This window comes from Electrona antarctica (genome assembly GCF_951216825.1).
Source record: "Electrona antarctica genome assembly, chromosome: 9".
Lineage (NCBI taxonomy): Eukaryota > Metazoa > Chordata > Actinopteri > Myctophiformes > Myctophidae > Electrona > Electrona antarctica.
In genome coordinates this window covers 4818543-4830477 of record NC_136790.1, presented here as the reverse complement: position 1 = coordinate 4830477, position 11935 = coordinate 4818543, and the positions used below count along the sequence as shown (strand labels likewise).

The 11935-nt window shown below is 39.8% G+C and overlaps 1 protein-coding gene across 4 annotated transcripts in view; it reads left to right on the top strand.

Annotated features, from left to right (window-relative positions):
- The window catches only part of lactbl1b (lactamase, beta-like 1b), a 55841-nt gene that overhangs the window by 34516 nt on the left and 9390 nt on the right, over positions 1-11935 (top strand). For all 4 annotated transcript variants that reach the window (XM_079509525.1, XM_079509523.1, XM_079509522.1 and 1 more), the window contains one exon: positions 3529-3634. In XM_079509525.1, the coding sequence (XP_079365651.1) occupies positions 3529-3634 (106 nt within the window). The remainder of the gene's footprint in view (positions 1-3528; positions 3635-11935) is intronic.

The following is an 11935-nucleotide window of genomic DNA, read 5'->3' as shown; positions in this document are numbered from 1 at the left end:
TTCTAATCAAAATTAAAATCGCCAAAGTAACTAGTAACTAAAGTTTTGAGATGTAGTGGAGTACTGGAAATTGGAAATACTCAAGTAAAGTACAAATACCTCACAATTGTACTAAAGTACAGTACTTAAGTAAAAGTACTTAGTTACTTTCCACCACTGGTTATTAGCAGTAACTAAGTGCATGTACAGTACTCAATTTCTGTATTTGTACTTAACTTGAGTATTTCCAATTTCCAATACATTTACTCCACTACATCTCAGAGGCAAATATTGTACCTTTACTACACTGCATTTACACTCGTGCAAGTTGTTTCTCTGAAGAAGCTCCTCTCTGTTAAAACCCATTTTGACCTGAGATCAGATTCTGAAAATGTCTTCTACATCCTGACAGTTTTCTGAAAAAGCTATGTTTCTATGTCAGTCGTTGAAAAGTAGCAACGCAGCAGAATTAGCATCAGGCTAATCAGTGAATCACAGCTCTTCAGTAGCAACGCAGCAGAATTAGCATTAGGCTAATCAGTGAATCACAGCTCTTCAGTAGCAACGCAGCAGAATTAGCATTAGGCTAATCAGTGAATCACAGCTCTTCAGTAGCAACGCAGCAGAATTAGCATTAGGCTAATCAGTGAATCACAGCTCTTCAGTAGCAACGCAGCAGAATTAGCATTAGGCTAATCAGTGAATCACAGCTCTTCAGTAGCAACGCAGCAGAATTAGCATTAGGCTAATCAGTGAATCACAGCTCATCTATGCAGGCAAGGAGCAAGCGTTCCGACGGCGATATCGCACGAAAACATGTCCTGATATGGAGCTGGAGCGTCTGCCATTGCGTTGCGACGTAGCCTGAACCAATCACATAAACCAATATATAGTAGTGTGTAGATCTCAACCAATAAAAGTGTTTGTGGGCTACGGTGATACCTCGCTGAAATAGAGACTCTGCAAGCAAATATAGGAGGGGTGGACGATCTATTTTTTTAGATCTGCTATTTTTCAATAGCTAAAGCATAACATAATGCTAACACCAAAAGGGTTAGCACCAAACCGGGAACAACGACAGGTCTCCTGCAGGTGTGCTCAAGGAGGGGCGCAACAACTCAAGCGTAAAAAAGTTAAGCTAAACAGAATCCAGGTCTGGTGGGGGACCGCGCTCACGTAAATACTGTTTATGCCCCTCGACTTCTCTGCGGGTAGAGAAAAAAAAACGCAGGTCTAAAAGAGAACCACTAAAAGAGATATACCTGCCAGACGAGTATATGCTACAAAGGCTGAAAGGAGTGCATTTGCATTCCAATGGGTGATTGAGGGTCACACTCTACGCGCAACGGTCAATCAGCTGCACAATTATACTTCTCAGGTCCGGTGTTTGTCCTCTCTTTTTTCTCAGTGTATGGATTTTGGCCAGGCAGAAATGGATTTGGACAGGCGGCCGCCTGTCCTCGACTTATTGTAGATATACGCCTGATAGGCGTATCTACAATAAGCGCCTGATAGGCGCCTGATAGGCGCCTTAAATCGCTTCCCATTTGAAAGGCCCTTTACTCTATTTTGGAGCAGGCAGATTGGCATGAGGTCAGTGTGTCCTGTTGTAGCAAACACTGGTTGTTTTTTTCACCACCTGCATGTGTTTGGTATAGTAGCCTAATGCAGGGGTTCTCAACCCGTGGGTCGCGACCCCTCGGGGGGTTGCCAAATTATTTTAGGGGGTCCCCAAATTATTAAAAAAAAAAAAAAACGATTTTTCAAAAATAGCAGACCTACAAGCTCGTAGCGCGCCACTCGGTGGCGCGCTATGAGCTTGTAGATCTGCTATTTTTCAATAGCTAAATTATAACAATGCTTAAAACACCAAAAGGGGTTCCCGCCCAAAATGGTTTAAGGTTATTGTAGCAGTCAATTTATATTGGGGGTCGGGAGGGGGCGGGGCGGGGGTCCCGAGACATTGCCAAAGCATTTCCGGGGGTCCCCGGCCAAAAACGTTGAGAACCCCTGTAGTAGCCTAATGAGGGCTTGCCAGTGTGGGAGAACGGGTGCAGTAGGGGGCGGGGCTGTACTCTTTGTAAATCAGCAGCACAAATAACAACGAATGCTGTGCTTGTCTGTTTCCATTAAGGTACTGTATATGAATCCCTCAAGCTGAAATAATAATAATAAAATAATAATAACAATGGCAAAATTGGCAATGGTAATGATGAAGATGAAAATGATAATATGTACATTTTATTTATTTTTGTACTCATTCTAAAATCAAAGCGGGGGCTCGCAGCTCACTTTTGAGTGCTCCAAAATGTGTGATTGCGACAAACAGCAGATACAACGTTTCGACACTCGATTCTAATTCACACTCAATTCTAATCCACACTTGACTTTTGAATTGCTTTGTTGTTGTATAATCCAACAAATATTGGCATGATTTCCATATCGGTGGTTTTTCCTTCATAAAATGATTCTCCGTTCATTTTCCTCATAGACATTTCAGAAAGTATTTATTTAAAGACGTTTACGCCACGGACAAAGCCAACTCGAGTCGTGACAAATTATGACAACAAACACAATTTTTTGGGCCGAACAAATAATTAGAAAGAAGAAAAAAACGGCAGGTTACAAAACTTCTTTTTGTTGTTTTTCTTCTTTGTAATTATTTGTTTGGTCCAAAATATTGTTTGTGTTGTCATGATTTGTCACGACTCGAGTTGGCTTTGTCCGCGGCGTAACCGTCTTTAAATAAATACTTTTTGAAATGTCTATGGGAAAAATGCATTGGGATTCATTTCCTGGGCCATGGTAGGGGGCGGGACTGCGACGCTCTATAACGTGCTTACAATATGTAAAATGTGTAAAAACAGGGAGCAGACATGTACTGAGTTCAGTGGTTAGAAGTGGTTCTCAAAGTGGGGTTCAGGGACCTTCAGGGTTACTTGCAGGGGTTTAAAATGGACCCTTACTGATCTGTAACTCTGAGAGCGTACAAATAGAACCAAATGGACCCTTACTGATCTGTAACTCTGAGAGCGTACAAATAGAACCAAATGGACCCTTACTGATCTGTAACTCTGAGAGCGTACAAATAGAACCAAATGGACCCTTACTGATCTGTAACTCTGAGAGCGTACAAATAGAACCAAATGGACCCATAATGGTCAGTTTGGTTCCATTTCTAGACTTTCTGAATTATGGGGGTCCTTGAGATTAAAAAGGTTTGAGAACCATTGCTCTCAAAAGTTATTTAACAAGGAACCTTTCAGAGTACAGTACTTCTTCCACCACTGCGAGCCAGGTTGCCACTTCTCCACTCCGAAAAATACAAAGTCTGTTGCCACTCCCTTCCTGGCACGCCATTGACTGTGGTTGATGTCGGTTCCCACCAAAAAATCTGAATTGAAATGAGGAACAATTTTGACAATCTAGACACGATTTTTTTTTTTTCGTGTCTGGATTTATCAAAGAATTTGTTCAAGGGGCTTCATTACATTTATTTTCTGAGCTTTTAATACTGGTGCAATAATCTATATTCAAATTCAATCTTAGGTCTACCCAGAAGACTCAGGGCCACAAACCTGCTATGGAAAGGAAAAACACAATCTGCAATCAATCTGCTGCAAGATGACGTCTTAGTCGCAGACCCAGGCACAAAGTAAGATTTCAGACTAGCCTAAAAGAACGCAACCTTTTCCTGCCATATAGGGGCACCTCCAACTAGCGCTAGAAATGGACGCTGTGTGTCTGTAGGCGTGTTGATGCACTTTCCCTATACTGTAAGTGCTATCTTATGCACACAGGTTTAGGACAACGGAAAGCGCCTCCTCAAACCACCCGTAATGCGAATTCCGTTTGATAAAAGAATGTGCTGAGACCTGAGTTGGAGCTGCCTCGACTTGACGCATGTTGCAGAATTCACAGCTCAGAGGTCTCGTTCTGTCTTAATTCTCCACAAATCTCCGTGATTGTAATTTTCCTTGAACATTAAATGCCATTGACAATGAATGGAGAATTTACGTCATATGTGTCTGAGCAAATTGTCATTTTATGTCAAATCGGCTATTTTCGTCCTACACAAATAATTCTCATTGACAATGAATGGAGAATGTACATCATCTGTGTTGTACGATGATAAGAGCGCCCCTCACAAACTAAAACTAAAACAAATGGGTGTGATTTTTTAAATTACCTTTGGAGCATACTGTACGTATTACGTATTTGCGCCTTTGATCCATGAAAATCCCCCTGAAAATAGTCCCACGACTTCTATCCGAAAAATAATCCACCGTTGCGATGCGGTGATAGCGGAGGGATCTCATGATTTCCCGGTTACATCATCATAACGCGTCGCCCATGTCACGATGTCCGCGACAAAGCAGGGAAAGACAATGGAATAAAACGCGGGTTTAACGGGTTATGTAGTCAATGTGTTAAATGCCCTAAGTAGTCTATATATATGGCTGCACCATACACCATGTGGCCACTGGGGGCGCTAGTGAGTAATTTATGTTAATTTATGTTAATTTATTCATAAATATAATTAGCATAAAACCATAACTCATAAACCATAACTCATAAAACCATAACTCATAAAACCATAACTCATAAAATCATAAATATAATTAGCATAATAATAATTATAAAATTCCACGCATTCCCTAAATTCCATGCATACCTTAATGTTTATGTTGTGATGTATGCCATGCTTTTTGTTATTGCTTATTATAAATCGCTCTGGATTAAGAGCTTAAGTGTTTTTTACATTAAGTGCTTAAATCTGTCCCTATCTCTCCCTATCTCTCTATGTCCCATGCATGTCACAGCCTGTGAGCCCCCTCATGTGGGTCTGTCCCACCCCCAAAGCCTAGTAGACATGCCGGCTCCAGGTGTGCATAGAACAATAGAAAGTTTAGATTAACCTCTGGGTTGGTGAGGGGTGGGGGATCCCTTATCTTTTAGAAGTGCCAGGTGGCAGTTGTAATCGGGGGTGGGATCCCTTATCTTTTTGATGTGCCAGCTGGCAGATTGGGGGGTCCCTTATCTTTTTGAAGTGCCAGCTGGCAGTTGTAAACCCCCTCCCCCTCAAAACATCTGTTTGGTGTGTTAATGTGTTAATTAGATGAAGTTAAAACTGGGGGTGGGGGATCCCTTATCTTTTTGATGTGCCAGGTGCAGTGTGTGTGTGTGTGTGTGTGTGTGTGTGTGTGTGTGTGTGTGGGGGGCCAGGGGGTGGGGGTCCCCTTCTCTTTGAAAGTGACAGGTACCAGGTGACAGGTGACAGGTGCCAGGTGACAGATGACAGCAGCTGACAGCTGACAGGAAAACACACAGCTTGTGTGTGGGTTTAGCCCCAGCATTGCAATTTCCAGGCGCATATATATACGTTGGAGTAATGGGTGTACAGTAGGTGTACACTATTGAGTATAGGTATGGAAAAATAAAAGTATGAATAAATTACTTAAAAAAAGCTTAAAGTTAAAAAAAGTTACAAAACAAGTTAAAAGTTAAAAAACTTAAACAAATAAAGAAAAGGAGAAAAATGAAAAAATCAAGAACTTTTAGTGTAAATATGGTTTCTCAACTGTACTGCCGATGTACGTGTGAACTCGTAGAGAAGAACGCTTGAACTAGCTTGGGTGTTGTAGATGCCGCAAATATGTTCGAAAAGGTTTGTACAATGGTTAGTTAGAGGGGGTGGTCTACTGTGTGGGTGGGGTGTGTATGGGGGTTGGTCTACTATGTGTAGGTGTAGTCTAGTGTAAATGTGGCGTATAGCTGGTACTGCAGGTTTAAACATCAGGTTGGTCTGCTGTCTAGCTTTTCTTTTTTGTCTAACAGATTTGTCCATTTTATGGTGTAACTCCATTTTTGACCATAGACTATGGATCTAATAATGTAGGTGTAATTCCTCATACAACCACTACAGACCTGTAGGGGGGTTTCAGCCTCCTAGTGCAATTCCTCTATTTATTTTTAGTCCCAGTGGTTCAGAGGATACCCCTCATCCAGGGGTCCTACAAGGGGGTGTAATACCAGTTTTGGCCCATAGACTATGGATTTGAGCATCTCATCGGGGTAATACCGGTTAACATCACTACACCCCCATGCATCAGGGTTTCAAGCCCTCTAGGGGAGGGGGGTCTCAGGCTGCTATTATTTGGTATCCTTCAGACATGATGAGGCTCTTACATGTAACAGATCTGACCTCTCTAATTATATTACAATGCTTTTCTTTTTTGTCTAACAGATTTGTCCATTTTATGGTGTAATTCCATTTTTGACCCATAGACTATGGATCTAATAATGTAGGTGTAATTCCTCATACAGCCACTACAGACCTGTAGGGGGTTTCAGCCTCCTAGTGCAATTCATCTATTTTATTTATCGTCCCAGTGGTTCAGAGGACACCCCCATCCAGGGGCCCCACAAGGGGTGTAATACCAGTTTTGGCCCATAGACTATGGATTTTGAGCATCTCATCAGTGTAATACCGGTTAACACCACTACACCCCAATGCATTGGGGTTTCAAGCCCTCTAGGGGAGTGGATCTCAGTTCACTTCATTTTTGGTCCATCACAAAGGGTGTAATATCAGGTTTGCCCATAGGCTGTGAATTTAAGTAATGTAGGTGTAATTCAGATCTACCCCATAGGCTCAATACATACATGAAGGGGGTATACTTAGCTTGAATATTGACCGGTGTAAATCTAGCCTGTGTAGCCTATCTGTGAACAATTACACAACATACAGAATAGTACGAGAGCCATAGGTGTTTACGATTATTTGTACGCAGTAACTGGCAGTTTTTACAGTATTACATGGATCCAATATTCTCTGCTATTATTTGGTATCCTTCAAACATGATGAGGCTCTTACATGTAACATATCTGTCCTCTCTAATTATATTACAATATGGTTATGTTATGCTCATAGGGAACAGTGGTTCGAGCAGTAATTATTGTCTTCAGACATTGTATGATCAGGTTATTAACCAAACATTACAGGTAGTACAGCATAATCCCATATGGTCTAGTGGTTTAGGATGCTTGGAGTATAGCCATGAGACCCAAGTTCGACTCTTGGTGTGGGAAATATAAGTATATGTTTTCAATTATAGTGAAAGTTAATGATATCCACCTAGTGGGGCAATTTCTATAGATGTTGGTCAACCAGTCATGCAAACGATTTCAGCACCATAGACAGCATTATGCCCCTATTGTTAGGACTGTTAGTACACCTTATGTAGACACAGAACTCTATAGTGCATACGTATTGGTTCATCATACAGATATTCCACTGATGGATTGATGGTAGGTTACTAGTTAGCATATGATTCATGTTGATAATCTTTTGAAAAATGTGATTTTACGGGGGTTCATATGGTAAAATGCCTAAATTGTAAATTGTAAACTACATAACAATACTATTTACAGCATCACATACACAAAAATGATACAAAAACAAAACAAAAAATTATACAACAGCAGAAAACAAAACAAAAATGACACAAAGCAAACAGCAAAAAACATAACACAGCAACAATACGAAACAAAATCAAAAGGCTACACACCAGACAAGACAATATGTAAAAACATATGTGATAAAAACACAAAACAAAATCAAAAACTGTACAAAACACAATATGTAACAAAACATATGTGATAAAAACACGAAACAAAATCAAAAACTGGACACAACACAACAAAACAAACTTTTTCAAAACACAACACAAACAAAAAATACTAAAACAGAAATAAATAAACTACACAGCAGACAACACAACAAAAATAATAATAACTTGACATGAAGTATATGACTAAACGTGTAGCTAGATGGAATAGGGGGGTATACACAGACATGACCCGATACCCATACATGTCCAGATCAGGCGGTTATAGCACCACCAGCAGGTGGTTTTTGCTAAACCCCATTTTATTTTGGAACAAAATGGTTCAAATCATCAGATACCCTCCATGCCTAAGAAGAAAGGGACTATAATGTAGCACATTATAGTGCTATCATGAGGCCCACAACCTGCCAGGGCCTGTTTTTTATCTAGTATCTAGTCTAGTTTCATCTATATAGTTGTATCTAGTATACAAGCTTTTGCTCAATATACAAATTATTTACAATGTTTATTTTTATTTGTAATGATAAGATGTTTTTTTTTTTGGAGAAAACGTATAATTCCTACACAGGCAGGGGTTATCGATGTATACAAAAACATCTACTTGGATCAATTATCCTGGAATTATTTTTACTTCTAAGATTATATTCTTGAAAAAGTTGCTAAACTCGTTGTCAGTGATAGACAGTAAATCCTTCATCATCAATCACCAGACACTTTTGACTCATTCACTCAGTAGTTCTCTCTTCCACTATATTATGACTAGGACATTATTCAACCAATACCAATAACTATTAACTAATAACTATTTTGCAACTAAATTTGGAAAAATTGTTAATTTCAGTTATTTTATCATTTTTCAGACATACTCTCTATCCATTTTTGTAACTGTGCAAACCTCTGTAGTGGTAAAAGACCCCCACACTTCACCATTCCCCCTGGTGGGTAGATAATTACACAGCCAACAGATCCCTAACAGCATCCTCCATCTGATTTCACGAGCCAAAGGCCTATAGGGTCTATCAGAGATACAGGACCCGGTGGTCACAGGGGTCTGGTATAGTCCTACCATGAGCCCATAACCTGACAGGGCCTATTTTTATGGCAGGGTCTAGTTCCATCTATATAGTTGTATCTAGTACACAAGCTTTTTACATACACAAATTAACCTCAGTGACATATCCAACACTCATTTACCATTACATGCTGGTTAAACTAAATCACTAGTCACTAAATTGATCCATAGGGGGGTATTGTACGGAAAAAAGCACACACCTATGGCATGAAATCTAATGTGGAACACCGTATCTTAACATCTTAGTCAAAATAATAGGCTAAATCATCATAATAGTTCTCAATCCTGGCTGAGGGTAGTAGGTAAATTAGGGCACTAGATCATTTGCTCACCCAAAGTTGCTGTGAAACTTCACAATATACAATAAATATATATATATTTATGTCAGGGTCCTAGTAAAATATAGTGTAAGGGGTGCATTGGGGTATATAAATAGGCATTTTCGGTTTATAAAGACCTAAAGAGCCCTGAAGATACTGTATTAATTGTTAAAGCTCTGCATAATATAGACCCAAATACCACTTATTGCACACTAAGGGTTGGTTGTTTTAATGATAGACATCATATTTCTGACTTTTGACACCCTGATATATGACTTGGGTACTCTCTGTCACAACTGGTCAATACAAAATATACCAATTATGTACAGATTTTTGGTGTCTCTGCATCTTTACACAAAAATATTATAGCGTTAGGCGTGATGAAGACGATCATTGTATGAATTCTATCAGGGTTTTCTAGGGGAAGTTTTGAAAAGAGTCAACAAGTTGGCACATTAAACTTGAAAATACTACATTCAAGTTGTTTATGTATGGGACAAGGGTCACAATTTCAGACAAAATTACTCCCCCATCACTGGGAACACAGTCATGTGGACACAGTCACTGTACGTTTTACATACATAAACTATGGTGTAAATAAAAAATATTATACATTGAGTCCCTAATATGACTTAATATAATAACCCCTTTTGACTAGACCCAATCACTCTTTGTATCACCAAATTCTTCTATTGTAGTCTATTCTACACACAAAGTATGAAGTGAAATGCTAAACCCCTCAAAAGAGACGGACCCCTAAACCAAGCCAAGCTACCAGAGCTGTTTCATAAAACAGATACTGATGTTAAACACATACAATGTTGCAGAAATGATTTGCACTAACAAAATGACAACAAAATATACACATTTTTATGATTGCATATTTTATTACGACTGCATATTTAGGAATATTCACAGTAGTCACGGTAGATGGTACACAATATCAGACCAATATTTGTCTCAATACAGTACATACAACATACAATGTGTACTATGTAATAATACGAGGGCAGAAAACTGTATGCAATATATGCAACTATACAATTGTTTCATTATGCGCATAACTTATACGTGCCGCATTAGCTATATCTTAGATTTTTGTGTGTATATAGGGTAAATCCTTCAACTCATTTAGGTACGATTCACAGATTTTATGGATTCTGGACACTGGTGCTACAACTCCGTGAGTTTCCAACACCTGCAAGAGTCCTGGCAGAAATTCATCAGTCCATAGCTTGTTCGTTAAATCTTTAAAATGATTGTAGAAGTAATATCTAGGTGTATCACCCAAACACGGGTGTTCGGTTTGGCTAGAATGGTTTATCTGACAACCGTTGCAACTTTCTCTCATCTGTTCAGTTATAGCCTTTTCGAGTAGTTGCACAATTCGTATTTTCATAATATCTATATGTACAGTGTTGATCACCCCGTCATTCTCATCCATAGTCAGGGGAAAATTCACTGGGGATGGTGTCGAAAGCACTGTTGATGTGGTTGGAGTGTCATGGGGAACGGGTGAATTTGTGGATAGTTATAGAAATGAATTGCACTAACATGTAGTTTAACATCAGTATCTGTTTTATTAATTAGCTTTGGTAGTTTGGTTTGGTTTAGGGTTAAGTCTCATTTGAGTGGCGTTTAGCCTCTAACTTCATACTTTGTGTATAGAATAGACTACAATAGATGAATTTGGTGATAAAAAGAGTGATCGGGGGATTTTACGTTGATTGGTCATGAATGAACTAGTTATTGCATAAGCCGAGTTAGAAAGCTCCGCCTCTCCTGGGGTCATGTTCTTTAAATGTAGAGAAACCGACGAATAAGTAAGTATTGAGGCGTGAACAGCGAAAACGAAAGATGTATTCACCTCACATGATTTACCATGACAAAGACGAGCAGATATACCAGTTATGTGAGGGGCGTAAATTGCGGTGCTATTTTTCACCGGCGGCCTGTTTCCCGTATGTTGATCTATATACAGCGGAAGATGGCGAAGTACTGTTTGAGACAGGCATGCCTCATTTGAGAGTTTATGCGTCTGAATTTGAAAGATTGAACATGGCTCTTATGGAATTCATCAATTACTTGCTCTGGGAGAGATGGGCTAGCAATGATTACATCAAACCTCCTATAATGGTGGAAGTAAATGAATCAGTCGCCTCTAACTCTAATCTCCTTGTCGACTGCTCAAGATCAAATTTGTGGCTGTTGGTGAGATCGCAGTCTCACCAGGGCCCTCCTGAAAAACCGAGAACTATGATGGATAAAGAGAAATACTCCCCGATCCGTATAGCATTTCATACAGGAGATTTATGGTTGTTACAAGACGTGTTGAAATTAATTAAAAAAAAAATCGTCAGAGCAAAAGAGTGTAGAAAGGCATTACTGTTGGAGGGACGCCTTACAAGGGTCAATCATGTATTGTCATTGGACTATCCCTTTGCAAAGAAGCCGCTACGCGTAGATCTGGATAAACCCCGCAACATAAATATACCCAAACCAGCTGGTGCAACATTATTCTCAATGCCTGATGACAGCCTGGAACATGACACCCCAACATATGCAGCTACTACGCCCACCCATCCTATACACTATAGGTAAAAAGGCGAACTCCGCAACCTCTACCTTATACTCTGCGTATAATTGTGATATGATCATTGATCATTCACCATGGAGGACTCTACTTTATCATTGGGAGAATCCAGCTCAAGTGGAGGAGACAAAGCTTGGCGGATGGACCCTCGGCGGGCTGTGTATGAGACATCATCATGGTGGAACCCCACCAGTATTGGGGATACGGATGAAGACAATGAATATGATGATACGGACGAAGACGCTGAATATGATGAGAGGGCATTTTGGGGGTATGATACGGGGGACTCTGAATATTTTGAGAGGGTAGGCCTGTTATCCACAAATTCACCCGTTCCCCA